Source organism: Artibeus jamaicensis, unplaced genomic scaffold (assembly GCF_021234435.1).
Source record: "Artibeus jamaicensis isolate MK-2021 breed Jamaican fruit bat unplaced genomic scaffold, CSHL_Jam_final contig_65, whole genome shotgun sequence".
NCBI classification, from domain to species: domain Eukaryota; kingdom Metazoa; phylum Chordata; class Mammalia; order Chiroptera; family Phyllostomidae; genus Artibeus; species Artibeus jamaicensis.
This window is the reverse complement of record NW_026521913.1, coordinates 2,977,052-2,992,566: the sequence shown is the minus strand read 5'-3', so window position 1 is coordinate 2,992,566 and position 15,515 is coordinate 2,977,052. Positions and strand designations below refer to the sequence as shown.

Here is a 15,515-nt window from a genome sequence, read left to right as displayed (position 1 = left end):
AGGGGTCTCAGATGGCTTCATTTACATGTACAGCATTTGGTGCTGGCTGTTGGCTGGGCCTCTCTCTTCATGTTCTCTCATCCTCAGGGAGGCTAACCTGGCCTCTTCACAAGGTGTCAGTATTCCAAGAAGGCAAGAGCAATTCAGAAACTTAAAAAAAAATCTCTTGAGTTTAGTTCTCAGGAATTTATATATTGCATTTCCATCTAACACTCAAGCAAGATTAATTTAGATTTGCATAATTTTGTCATGGCTTTTAATTTCTGCCCAATTCCAGTTCTAATACATTAGGTTTGCTTTCCAGTTAAAAAGTACAGGCATTAAATAAATGGGCTATACACATATGTATGCTTGTACTTCCTAAAAGTACATTTTTGTTGCATTTTCTTTCCTTTTTATTTTTATAAGCAAATGCTCACTTTAATCATAATTCTAAATTGCTTATTTTCATATTAACATAGATGCTTCCAAAATCTAAGAACTGAGTTACACATTACATATTTTTAATTGTTGATGTGACTTGAAGAATTTCTATTAAAATGTGATCAAAAGTTGGTTGAAATTCTCACCATAAATATAAAATATCTATTACTATTTTTATTCACAACAAATTAAAATCTTAATTCCTTAAAATGTTAAATTATCTAATATTATAATAGGGATGACTAGGTAGGTACTTGACAGCCACCTTCTAATGCAATGACTTAACAAAAAGTGATTACTTGAACAGCCCCCACCCCTTATATTTACAATAAAATGTTCATGTTTTTTGCTAAGCATTCATTTCATCATGAAATGTAGACACATATGGATACAATGGTGTAAAGGAAAAGAGCATATCAAAGCTTTTTCATGTTTATTAAAGGTTGTAACAATGAGGGCTTCATAAATGTCATGAATTCTATTTGCTATACAATAACCATCTATATCTAAGTAGGAGACATATGCCATATTATAGCAACTGTTTTAATGTATAAAATAATTCTCAATTCTTACTTTAAAAATATTTGGCTAAAATAGTAAACATCTTGGCAATAAGACTGACAATATAGTTTAAGGAACATATTTCAGAAATGTCTCCTTAAAAAGATGGGGATATTTTCTTTTGCTAGATAAACTCTGAACAAAGTTAAGGTGCATATGCCTGCATTTTCTAAAAGAGCCTCTAAAGACAGAGGCTCTTTTGGCCCCACAATCCAGGGAAATCATTGAATTATTGTTTTAGCTTCAGAAGGGACTCTTCTGGCCCAATGAGCTCATTTTCTGGTTGAAGGAACTGAGACTGAGGGAAAGTTACTCTGATAGATGAGATTATCACCCCCCAATTCCTCACACTTTTCTTCCATGTCATTTGTCTGGTGACTCTGCTGTCCTTTCCACTGGAACAGGTAGAGTATATTTCCCCCACTCCATTGATGTTGGGTATGGCTGATGGGATATGGGTGGAAGTCACAGCCAAGGCCCTCGAAGGCACCCCATGTGTCCACTTGACCTGGTGCATTCCAATGATCCACCATGAGAAGAGCATTCCCCAGGCACTGATCCAGGAAAATGGACAAACACATGGAGTAGACATGAACACCACCCACTGCCTGAATCAAATGTAACCATGTTGTGGCTTGAAGCAGAGCTGCTCAGTCAGTGCCTGCTGAGATTAGTACAGTCATAGTCAACCTGTAAACGTGTGAGCATGTTGCTGTTTCTTCTTCTTTTTTATATATATTTTATTGATTCTGCCATTGCAGTTGTTCTATTTCCCTTCCACCCTGTACACCCCTCCCCCACCATTCCCCCCTTTAGTTTATGACCAAGTGTCTCAAGTTCTTTAGATTCTATATTTCCCATACTATTCTTGCCCCCCCATCTATTTTCTATCTACTGTCTATGCTACTTATTTTCTGTACCTTCTTCCCCCTTCTCCTTCTCCCACTCCCATTGCTAACCCTCCATGAGATCTTCATTTGTATGGTTCTGCTCCTGATCTAGCTGTCCTCTTAGATTGCTTTCGTTTTAGGTGTGGTTCTTAATAACTGTGAGTTTGCTATCCTTTCACTGTTCATCTGTTTTATCTTCTTTTCCTTAGGTAAGCCCCTTTAACATTTCATATAATAAGGGCTTGGTGATGATGAACTCCTTGAATTTGATCTTATCTGAGAAGCACTTTATCTGCCCTTCCATTCTAAATGAAAGCTTTGCTGGATAGATCAATCTTGGTTGTAGGTTTTTGGATTTCATGACTTGGAATACTTCTTTCCAGCCCCTTCTTGCCTATAAGGTCTCTTTTGAGAAATCAGCTGACAGTCTGATGGGAACTCCTTTGTAGGTGACTGTCCCCTTATCTCTTGCTGCTTCTAGGATTCTCTCCTTCATTTTCATCTTGGCTAATGTAATGATGATGTGCCTTGGTGTATTCCTTCTTGGGCCCAACTTCTTTGGGACTCTCTGAGCTTCCTGAATTTCCTGGAAGTCTATTTCCTTTGCCAGATTGGGAAAGTTCTGCTTAATTATTTGTTCAAATAAATTTTCTATTCATGGCTGTTCCTCTTCCCCTTCTGGTCCTATAGTTCTGATGTTGGAGCCCTATAATTCTGGTGTTGGAGCGTTTAAAGATGTCCTGGAGGTTCCTAAGCCTCTCCTCATTTTTTTGAATTCTTGTTTCTACATTCTTTTCTGTTTGGTCATTTTTTTCTTCCTTCTGGTCTACTCCCTTGATTTGAGTCCCAGTTTCCTTTCCATTACTATTGGTTTCTTGTGCATTTCCTTTCATTTCAATTAGTTTAACCTTCATATGTTCCTCTAATTTGTGACTAAAATCAACCAGTTCTGTGAGCATCCTGATCACCAGTGTTTTGAACTGTGCATCTGATAGGTTGGCTATTTCTTGGTCAGTTAGAGTTATTGGCTCTGGGGCTTTGAGTTTTTCTTGAGCCATAATGTTTTGATCTGTTCATACCTGTTAAGTATGAGGGGCAGAGCCTTAGGTGTTCACAAGGGTGGGGCAACCCAGTCACTGGGTTATGACGCTGTATGTGGGGGCAGGGTCAGAGAGGGACAAGAGCCGTCCCCTCTGTTGCTTCCCGCTGCTGGGGCCTGCTTGGTCTGTCTCACTCTCACTGCTTGTTCCTTCACTGGTTATCTGCTCAAGAATGTGTGACCGCAGTCAGCCCTGGGTGGGTCTGCCAGCTGCTACTCCACACCTGGGATCCGCCCACTGCCTGCCTACCTGGGTCATGCGCTGCGCTGGTTGGTCCGGTGGATCTTTCCTGCCTGACTCAGCTCTGCTGCTGGCTCTGCCCCTCTTACTGATTTGGCTGAAAGGTTCATTGTTGTCAGACTTCTGTATAGTTCAGTTTTCTGTGGTTTGGCTGCATTTTGTTGCTAAAACTTTGTTGTTTTTAAACTTAGTTTTGAGAGAAGGCAGAGTGTTTCCACCTATGCCTCCATCTTGGTGGAGGTCAGGAATAAAATCATGTTTCTGTTTCTAAACCACTGAATTTAGGAGGGTCCTATTATGCAGCTTATTACCACAATAGCCCATTCATAACCGTTATTGGACTGACACCCTAATGCATATTCCTCTCTGGTTAAGTGTATTTTTCTCTTTACAGAGATCTAGCGCTGTCATAGCATCCTCAATGCACTTACCATCCACACCATCATGTAAGAGAAGGCTGCAATCCACAGTGTGGAGGAAGCAAATGTCACCATGAACCACTTCTCCCAGCGTGGCTTGTTGCAGTTGGGTACAGTGAAGTATAAGACAAAACTCAGTGGCCAGGTGAATGCCCATTTCACTGTTTCCAGTTTGCCAGCTGGGAAAATAAAATGGGTAAAAAAATCAGTTAGCTTAATTTCTCTGCTTCACCAGCCTGCTATACCGCTTTCCCCAGATATCTATATCCTAATTGATGGCCTGTGAAATTAACTTACTATGTTGCTCTTTTCCTCAAAGATTGAAATGGCTTTCCACCACCAATAAAACTTGGCATAAAAAATCAAGCAGAATAAAAAACTTACCTGCCGCCCACCTGCCAGATAGGCCACCAAATGAAAGGATGATTCACCCCTGAATAATAAAAGGCTGGAGGATGGCTTGGAAAATTGGGTCAGGTGGGAAAGATGAGGAATATTTTCAGGACATGAAGGAGTGGGGAAAATGTATGGGGTAGAGAGGGTTGCTTTGAAGACCACCAGTCAGCCTCTGTTGTATGTTCTCCCCATGGATGGACAGGTCAATCTAGCTTTCCAGATTATAAGGCGTCAGTGGTCACAGCACCATCTAGTGGAATTTCTCAGCATCTTTTGTCAATGCACTGAAATCTTGAAAGATGATTTGAAAGCTCCCAAGGTTGTCAAAACACAGCTTTGAGTGTTTGTATCCCTAACTGATATAAATTTACAAATTAATAATTGCAAGTACATGCTGCAATAGAGAATAATTTCTCTAACCACCTGTTGCCATGAATAAGATGATGAATTTGTCAGTGATAATCCTACCATGTCTGTGCTGCCTGAATGCTATGACTCAGAGACACCCATACATGTGTTTTTTTGGTGAATATATGATCATGAGTTCCTGTAGCCTTATATTTGAAAAATGTATCAGTGCTCCTTTGACCTTTACTACAATCCTGCTTAAGTACTAACTAACTCAACTCTGTAAAGAACTATGCATACACATATACACTTCCTTCTTCAATCACGATCTCCTTTTTCACAAAGTTCCCTGTTCCTTTTTCTAGTCATCATCCCACCTGCTACCACCATAGATTGATTTTTCCTGTTCCTCAAGTTCAAATAAATAAAATTATATAGTAAATTTTTGTGTATACTTTCTTTTATTCAACATATTTTTGTGTGTGTGTGATTCATTCATATGTCAGTAATTCATTCCTTCTCATTGTTGTGGAGATTCCATTCTGTGAATACAGCACAGTTTGTTTATCCATTCTCCTTGTGTATGGGAATTTTGATTGTTCCAGTTTTCAGGTGTTACAACTAAACTGGCTATGAGAATTCTTGAACAAATCTTTTGGGGGCATGTTTTCTTGGGCAAAGACCCAGGAGTAGAATTGCTGAGTCATGGGGTGGGTGTTTACTTAACTCTATAAGAGATTGTCAAACAGTTTTCTGAAGTGCTTATAACATTTTATATTCCTGCCAGAGATTAGAAAGTTTTTTAAATTATGTTTTGCATAGTGAATCATGAAATGTTTAACAAAATTTATTTCATAATTTTATACCAATGTCTAGCACTTATTTCACCAAATTTCTTGCCAGTCTCAAAATAGTTTCTTAAAACTACAGAATAAAGTTACACAACATCACTTTTGGCTCCCTGGTCTCCCTCAGATGCCAAGGCAGGGTGATCACTAAATGGAGAGTGGGGCCTATTCACCAGACAGCACTGGGTCTAGTGCCTGCTTTGTCTGAGTCAAGTGTCTCAGTTACTTAAACCTCCTAAGCCTCAGTCTGCTCATCTGTAAAATGTGGACACAGCAACAATGAGCTCACAGAGTAGCTGGAAGAATTATGTATGGTATTAGCATGGGCTGGGATAATGTAAACTTGCAAGTTGGTGGAGAAAAAAATCCTCAGAATCATTGTCGACTCTCCTTCTCTTACCTCTCACTTCTCTCATCCCCCTCACACCAACCTTGGCAACCTGCCAAGGGCACTCTCAATCTGTCTGCAGCTCACTATCGCCATGGCCTCTCCCTGGGCCAGGTCCTTTATTCATGACCTGGCTGAAGACCTGGCTGCCTGGAAGGACTCACTGCTCCTACATTTGCCTACCTCCATCTCTTTGCCACCAGTAGCCAGAGGAGAATCTCAAAAAGCAAACTGTTCTAGAATCTTCTACTGGCTTCCACTGCCCTAAGAGAAAAGCCATACCTCCCCATCATAGCTGACAAAGCCCTAAATGAGTTGGCTCCCACCATTCTCCCTACTTATACACTCCTTTGCCTCAGTTTTGTTTTTGTTGTCAGACACTCCAAGCCTCTTTCTACCTCAGGGCCTTTGCACTTGCAGTTGCCTCTGCCATGATCTTCATGTGGCTGAATATGCTGTTAGTCAGGTCACCTCACAGCTCCATTGCATTCTGACCCCTATAATCACCTGATCCAAATAAGACCACAACCTACCCTACTTCTTTCTTTACCATCACTTGCATTTATTTGCTTCATAGTAAATGTTTTCTATCTGAAATTATCAGGTTTATTTGTTTGCTCATTTATTTTCAGTTGCCCCTAACTAGAATATAAACTGTATAAGAATGAGTGTTTCCTCTAGACTGTTTACCACTCTACTTTGAATGCTATGAACAATGCAGGGCATGTATCACATACTCAATACATATTAATAATCTTAACAGTACTAACATTACTATGAACTACCTAATCAGACAGACCAAAGAAAATTACTCGTTTTTTAAAATCTGAAGATATCTCACTTATAGGTGCAGAATAAAGCCAAGAGAACAAATTGTTAGGAAAGGGGAAGTATTTTTCTATTAGTAGCTATGCATCTTCTTAGATTTCAGATTTGGAGATGGTAAAGTGAATGATGAGAACATTGAGGCTGTGCTTGGCTGGATTACAAAGCAAGAATACTGCCTGAAAGTTGTTTTGTGAGGGGTTTTTAAATGCTGCAGAATCCAGAATATGGCCAGATCTTTGGATCCCAAGTGCCTCCTGGAAGTCCGCATGTTCCTAAATCCTGCATTATAGTGGTAATCACTTATCCATTTGGGGATCTTGGCATCCCCTCACTGGCTAACCAGTTTTCCAGATGCCCTCATAAGTGGGTAGGTGGAGGCGGGGGGCAGGGGGGAGAGAGAGAGAGAGAGAGAGAGAGAATGTAGTTTGGTTTAAGATGCACACCCAATCAAAGTTGCAGAGAAACACATGAATGAGAACAGAAGTGACTTCAGTTTGGATATTTCTCATTCTTCAGAAAATATAAAAGACAAGAAAATTGAAGGCAGAATTTATGACTGGACGAACTTAGAAAATAATATTAATTGGGTAAAATTTCAAGCAGTTTAAATTAGCAGCAATTAGTTTTGAGTTTTGTCTCTCAGCTGAAAAAATTGTGACTTGACACTATCTTGAAAATGGTTGTCACTGTTATCTGAAATGCTATAGATTCTATCTCTGAGTTACAATTTCATTGTAACAATGACAAACTTAAAGCAGAAATTCAATGAGTATCACCTGGACTATACTTATAAATGCAATGTAACAAATATATTTACTCCTTAAATAAACCAAGTGGTGCAGAAATCTGTATCCAATGATTTGGAGGAGCAAAAGAGGTCACATAAAGATGATTCACACTTTAGCTAGTCTAAATTTCCATTTTTGAATAAAGGGGTAAAAAACTGTTTTCTTTCTTCTTTGAGTCAACAGTATTTCTGGACATGTTTCCATCTTTTGCTCCACTGCCATGTGGTCTAAGCAGAGCCCTCCTGGGTATAGGTTTATTAATTAATTTAACAAACAGTCACTGGATGCCCTACTGTGTCCCTCTGTGACAGGCACTGCCTCAGGTACTGCAGATACAGCAGCATTTTAAGAAAAACAAAACTCCTGGCATGTGAACCTGATGTACCAGCAATTCTATAATTTCTCAAATGCCAGTTCGCAAATGGAAGATGAAGCAGGGGACATAAAACAGGGAGTCTGAGCATCCCATTCAGTATGGCTGGCTTTAAAAAGCAAAGGTCTTGTTCCCAAGTTATATTCCTTATTAAATTTTTTAGGAACCTTATTTCTGTAGGATAGAGGAAAAGTCATAGTTTAATATTTTATACCTAGAGCTAACTATATTAATTTGTTCTAATTATATAGGCAACTAAAATGTATATTGTTTTAAAATAAAAAATACCAAGAAAATAAAAAGTAATTTCACCCACAAAAAGCATACTTAAATTTTTATGTATTTCTTTTTTTTAATGGAAGTGTTTTTATCTCCATACACAGGTATATTTTTCTGTTTCTGTCAGTCAACAGTAAGGCTCTCTTCACAGAAGAGATAAAAAATATAGATGGATGGTAAGAAGATTTTGCAGGTTGATGAGAGAGTCCCAGGGCTTTGAGCTGGAGACTGCAGCTGCAGCAGGAGCTATGGAAGAGAGCCAGGTCAGGGATTGTGTCTTGGTGGCTCCCTCCCCTCCCAGAGTGGGGAAGTCACAGACCTGTGCCATGAGAGAGCTAGATGCTTAAATTCGTGGGGGGTGGGGGGTGGGGGCTGGGGCAGGATAAAGATGCAGTAAGAGCTACAGGTGGTGGTGTACCCCAGCTGGGACTGTGGTTACCAGCTGGGACAGTACCAGAGAAACTGGGGAGCCAGGCGGCACCTGGAGATGGGAGAAGAGATGGACTGTGACTGGCAGTAGCACAGATAGTTTCTGGACTAGTCAGAGTCAGTCTTTGTAGCAAGCTGGGTTCTTGTTAAGAATGGCCAGCCACGAATAAGAGGAATTCACTCAAAAAAGTCTCTCAGCTGCTGTGCAAGGACCTCTCACATGCAGCAGCCAGGGCAGCAAAGAGGGAGGAGGGAGAGTGCGCGATTTGCTTCCACTTGGGGCACCTCAGGAATTGATCAAAGGGGCAGCAGAGGCTCAGAGAAGTAGTAGCACCCAGAGAGACTTAATTCAATAGGGTAACTAAACTGCCCTGAAGGGACTTTGCATGCACACAGGCCCAGGACAACAAAGAGGAAGAAAAAAGGGTACCAATGCAGCTCATGGGCTAATCAAAGGCCCATGATTAGCCCATGGGCCTTTGAGGTGGATTATAGGTGGATTATAATCCACCTTATAATGAGGTGGATTATAGGTGCAGTCCTGGTGCAAATGCACAGAGTGGATTGTGGGAGTTGCACAGCTCTCTGCCGGCTTGAGCTGGAAACTAGGTACCTATGAATACTGTAGCCCAGACCAAGCCCCCATCCTCCCAGAACCACAGGAAAGGAAAAAAATGGATTCCACTTCCCCTCTGCCTGCAGCATCCAGGAAGACCAGCAAAACCCTCTTGGCAATTTTAAAATCAGCAGGAGGCTTTAAAAAAAATCAACTGTAAGACAATAAGACCTGGAGCTGTGAGAAGACCAATGACAGATCCAGAAAGAAGTCAGAAGGTGAACATCAACAGCTGAGACAAATTTAACTTTGCTATTCAGAACTTGCGTTTTATTGTTTTATTTTTTTAATTTCTCTTCTTTCCATTTAGTTTTTTGTTTGCTTGTTTGATTCCATTGTTTGTTGGTTTTCCTTATTCTCCCTTCAGTATTGCATTTTAATTTTTCTTCTTTCACTTCACATGCACTCTAATAACACATTACTCTTGGTCTTTTAGTTTTTATTCTTTTCATTCAGATTATATATTCCTTATAATATTATTGTTATTCCAAATCCCACACAGCAACCTCCCCTGGTCTGAATTCATTTTGCCATCTTCCTAAGCTTTATTACTGTTGTGGTGAACTTTATTCTGTCATATACTAAGCCAAGTTTCTATCTCTTACCCTCACTGTATCTCTCCATCTAACCTCACATAAGTGCTCTGCTTTCTAAGTCAGCTCACATTCTTTTTCTCTTCTAATGATAGTCTTATCTCTTTTCCACATTTTATAAAAAGTGGCTAGCTGGGTGAAATATCATGGTTATTGCTGTACTTCTCCAAAGGATCTCCTATCTGTTTTCTACTTGTCAGTACTTTAAATCCCATAGACTACTCTCCATTTTTGCTTTCCCCCTGCCCCTGATCATATATATACAAGACAAGGTGGAAGTTGTGAATACCAGTAAACCTGCTGGAGGAGAGAACGAACCAACAAAGGAACCACTAACAGATAAAGCTCAAGTACAACAAGAGAGCCCACACAGACAGAAGAAAGGGCAATGCTAGAATATTCAGACAAGGAGATCAAAGAGATTGTACCACTGAGTCCCATAGAACTCCAATGACAGAAGTTCACCCTACAAAGACAGCTGGCAAAGCAGAGCATTGAGAATCACATAAACAAACAAAAACAGTCACTTAAAATGGGGAGACAAAGAAAGAACCTGCAATAAAAAAGAATGGAAGACTCCCCAGTAAAAAAGCTGAATGAAATGGAGGTAAGCAAACTGTCAGATATAAAATTCAAAAGAATGGTTATAAGACTGCTCAAGAAACTCACAGGCAACTACAAGATACTAAGTGGGAAGGAACCACAGCAGTATGAAAAAGGAAATAGAAACTATAAGCAAGAACCAGGAAGAAATGAAGAATGCAATTTCTTAAATAAAAAAAAAACACCAAAAGGAATTACAAGCAGGTTGGATGAAGCAGAGAACCAAATTGGTGAGCTGGAAGACTAGGTAGAAGGAAACACGTAGGTAGAGAAGCTGCATGAAAAAAGACTAAAAAAATATGAAGATAGTTTAAGGAAACTGCAAGATAACATGAGATGCAACAACATTCAAATCACAGGATTACCAGAAGGAAAAGAAAAAGAGCAAGGGATAGAAACCCTCTTTGAAAGAATAATGACAGAAAGCTACCCTAACCTGGAGAGGGGAAAAGCCACACAAGTTCAGGAAGCACAGAGGGTACCAATCAAGATGAACCCGCTCCAAAGAGGCCTACTCCAAGAGACATCACAGTTAAAATGGCAAAAGGCAAAGGCAAAGAGAGAATTCTAAAGGCAGCAAGGAAAAAACAGCAAGTAACATACAAAGAAGCTCTGATAAGGCCAGCAGCTGATTTTTCAACAGAAATACTACAAGCCAGCAGGGAATGTCAAGAAATATTCCAAGTAGTAAAAATCAAAGGCCTGCAACCAAGACTACTCTATCCATCAAGGCTCTCAGTAAAAATGGAAGGTAAAATAAGGAGTTTCCCAACAAAAGTAGACTGAAAGAATATAGTCCCACCAAACCAGAATTCAATATATGCTAAAGGGACTGCTTTAAGAGGAAGAAAAAGAGCGAGAGAGAGAGAGAGAGAGAGGAACAAAGGTACAAAGGGGGGAAAATGAATAAATAACTATCAATAATAACCTTAAAGGTTAATGGATTAAATGTTTCAATCAAAATACATAGGACAGCTGAATGGATAAGAAAACATGACTCACACATTTGCTGCCTACAAGACACCCACCTGAGAAAAAAAGACCTACACAGACTGAAAGTAAAAGGTAGGAAAAAATATTACAAGCAAATGGGCAAGAAAAAAAAGCTGATGTAGCAATACTTATGTCAGACAAAATAGACTTCAAAACAAAGGCCATAAAAAGAGACACAGAGGAACACTTCATAATACTCAAAGGAAGAATTTATCAAGAAGACATAGAGGACTTCTGGCCAAGGTGGGGGCATAGGTAGACACACTATGCCTCCTCGCACAACAAAAATAAGGACAGCAACAATTTAGAAACAAAATAACAACCAGAACTGACAGAAAATTGAACTGTATGGAAATCTGACAACCAAGGAGTTAAAATAGACACATTTATCCAGACTGGTAGGAGGGGTGGAGTTGGGTGGCCAGGAGGAGACAAAAAAAATGGGTGTGTAAGATGGCAGCAGGTGGACACAGCGAGGTGGCAATTATGAAGTGGAGCTTGGTGTGCAAGCTGGCTGGCTCACTGGGCGGTCCAATATTCGCTAGCAGATAAACCAGGTGAAACTGGAAAGCGAGACAAACCCTACAACCCAGGGTCCCAACCCCGGGGAAATAAAGCCTCAAAACAATAATTGAAAACACCTGTGGGGGGTTGCGGTGCTGGGAGAGACTCCCAGCCTCACAGGAGAGTTTGTTAGAGACCCACAGGGTCCTAGAACATAGATGAGCCCACCCACAGGGAATCAGCATCAGAAAGGCCCAACTTGCTTGGGGGAAGTGGCAGAAGGATGGAAATCTGACAGAGAGTGGAGCAAGCACCATTGTTCTCTCTCAGACCCCTTCCCCACACACACCATCACAATCCAGCCAGTGGGTTGCCCCACCCTGGTGAACACCTCGGGCTCCACCCCTCATATGTAACAGGTGTGACAACAACAACAAAAAAGGCCCAAACAAAAGCACATGTCAAAGCTCCAGAAAAAATACAGCTAAGTGACCAAGAGATAGCTAACCTATCAGATGCACAGTTCAAAAGCACTGGTGATTAGGATGCTCACAGAATTGGTTGAATTTGGTCTTAAATTAGATGAAAAATTGAAGGCTATGCTAAGTGAAATAAAGGAAAATGCACAGGGAACCAATAGTGATGGGAAGAAAACTGGGACTCAAATCAATGGAGTGGACCAGAAGGAAAAAAGAAACAACCAAACAGAAAAAAATGAATAAACAAGAATTCAAAAAAAAAAATGAGGACAGGCTTAGGAACCTCCAGGACATCTTCAAACATTCCAACATCTGAATTATAGGGGTACCAGAAGCGGAAGAGGAAGAGCAACAAGTGGAAAACTTATTTGAACAAATAATAAAGGAGAACTCCCACAACCTGGCAAAGGCAATAGACTTCCAGGAAGTCCAGGAAGCTCAGAGAGTCCCAAAGAAGTTGGACCCAAGGAGGAACACATCAAGGCATGTCATAATTACCTTCTAAGATTAAAATGAAGGAGAGAATCCTAGAAGCAGCAAGAGATAAGGAGACAGTAACCTATAAAAGAGTTCCCATCAGAGTGTCAGCTGATTTCTCAAAAGAGACCTTGCAGGCAAGAAGGGGCTGGAAAGAAGTATTCCAAGTCATGAAAGGTAAGGACCTATATCTAAGATTGCTCTATCCAGCAAAGCTTTCATTTAGAATGAAAGGGCAGATAAAGTGCTTTCATCTGGAAAGGTCAAGTTAAACGAGTTCATCATCACCAAGCCCTTATTATATGAAATGTTAAAGGGACTTATCTTAGAGGAAGAAGATAAAAAACATGTATAACAAAATGACAGCAAACTCACAATTATTAACAACCACACTTAAAACAAAAACAGAAACAAACTAAGCAAACAACTAGAATAGGAATAGAATCACAGAAGTGGAGATCACATGGAGGGTTATCAACAGGGGAGTGGGAGGAGGGGAGGGGGGGAAAGGTACAGAGAATAAGTAGCATAGATGGTAGGTAGAAAATGGACAGGGGGAATAGTATGGGGAATGTAGAATCTAAAACACTTATGACACATGGATGTGAACTAAAAGGGGGAATGTGGGTGGGAGAGGCTGTGCAGGGTGGAGATGAATGAAGGGGGGGAATAGGACAACTGTAATAACATCATCAATAAAATATATATTTTAAAAAGAGACATAAACATTATAAACATATATGTACCCAATATAGGAGCACCCAAATATATAAGGAAAATTTTAGAGAACCTCAAAAAAGATATAGAGAGCAACAAACTTATACTAGGAAATTTTAACACCCCACTGTCAAAAATAGATCTTCCAAAAAAAGCATCAACAAGGATATTTTGGCACTGAACAATGCCCTAGATCGAATGGATTTAACTGGACACACACACACACACACACACACCTCCTTTCATGCCAACATAGCAAAACACATATTCTTTTCAAATGCATATGGAATATTTTCAAAGATAGACCACATGATAGGACACAAAACAAGCCTCAAAAAATTCAAGAAAAGTGAAATTATATCAAGCATTTTCTTGGACCACAAGGACTGAAACTAGAAACCAACCTCTAGGAAAAAAACTAAAAAACACTCTAATTCATGGAGATTGAATACCATGCTATAAAACAATGAATGGGTTAAGAATGAGATCAAAGAAAAGACCAGAGTTTCTGGGAACAAGTGAAAATGAACACAGAACAGTGGAAAAACTTATGGGACACAGCAAAGGCAGTCTTGAGAGGGAAGTTCATAGCAATACAGGCAACATTTCAAATAAACAACCTAACCCTACATCTACAAGTACTGGAGGAACAAAAACAACAAAAGCCCAGAGTGAGTTGAAGGAAGGAAATAAACAAGATCAGAGCAGAATTAAATGACATGGAGACTAAAAGCACAATTCTAAGGATCAGTAAATCCAGGAGCTGATTCTTTGAAAACATACACAAAATCGACATGCCTTTAAGCAGACTCATCAAGAAAAAAAGAGAAAGGACACAAATAAATAAAATTGGAGATAAAAGAAGAGGGATTACAACTGATACCACTGAAATACAAAGGACTGTAAGAAATTACCATGAACAATTATATGCCAAAAAATTTAAAAACCAGGGTGAAGTGGACAAGTTTCTAGAAAAGTGTAATTTTCCAAAACTGAATCAAGAAGAAGCACAAAGCCTGAACAGACAAATAACAGCTGGGGGAATCAAAGCAGTAATCAACAAACTCCCAGCACACAAAAGCCCTGGAGTGGATTAATGATTTCACAGGAGAATTTTACAAAACCTTTAAGGAAGAGCTAATCCCTATCCTTCTCAGACTATTCCAAAAAATCCAAGAATATGGAAGACTCCCAAACTCTTTTTATGAGGCTGGCATCATCCTAATCTCCAAAGCAGACAAAGACACAACAAAGAAAGAAAACTACAGGTCAGTATCACTGATGAAAATAGATGCTAGAATTCTCCACAAAGTACTGGCAAACTGTATCCAGCAATACATCAAAAAGATCATACACCATGATTAGGTGGGATTCATCCCAGGGATACATGGAACAATATTCGCACATCAACATATGTAATACATCGTATAAACAAAAAGAAAGACAAAAATCACACAATCATATGAATAGATGCAGAAAAAGCATTTGATAAGGCACAGCACCCATTTTTGATTAAAAAAATACCACACACACACACAGAGCGAAGTGGGAGTAGAGGTAGCATTCCTCAACATAATAAAGGCCACATATGAGAGACCTACAGCCAACGTCATACTCAATGGACAAAAACTGACAGCTTTCTCACTAAAATCAGAATAAAGACAAGGATGTCCATTTTTACCATGTCTATTCAACATAGTATTGGAAGTCCTAGCCACAGCAATCAGACAAGAAGAAGGAATAAAAGACATCCAAACTGGAAAGGAAAGAGTAAGACTGTCATTGTTTGCATATGACATAATAATGTACATAGGAAACCCCACAGACTCCACTAAAAAAAGGACTGGATCTAATAAGTATATTTGGCAAAACAGTGGGGTACAAAGAAAATATTCAAAAATCAAAGGCATTTTTGTACACCAACAATAAAATATCAGAAACAAAAATCAGGAAAAAATCCCATTTGCTATGGCAACAAGAAAAATAAAGTACCTAAGAATAAACCTAACCAAGGAGGTAAAAGACTTGTACTCAGAAAACTACACAACACTGAAGAAAGAAATTAAGGAAGACACAAATGAATGGAAGCATGTACCATGTTCATGGATTGGAAGAATTAACATCATCCTAATGTCTATACTACCTAAAGCAATTTATAGATTCAGTGCAATCCCTATTAAAATACCAATGACATATTGCACAGATATAGAAGAAACATTTCAA

General features: G+C 39.5%; 1 protein-coding gene across 1 annotated transcript in view; it reads right to left on the bottom strand.

Annotated features, from left to right (window-relative positions):
* SLC24A3 (solute carrier family 24 member 3) overlaps positions 1-15,515 on the bottom strand; it is a 606,708-nt gene that overhangs the window by 28,640 nt on the left and 562,553 nt on the right. Inside the window, exon 13 of the mRNA XM_053670958.1 lies at positions 3,646-3,812. Coding sequence (XP_053526933.1) covers positions 3,646-3,812 — 167 coding nt within the window. The remainder of the gene's footprint in view (positions 1-3,645; positions 3,813-15,515) is intronic.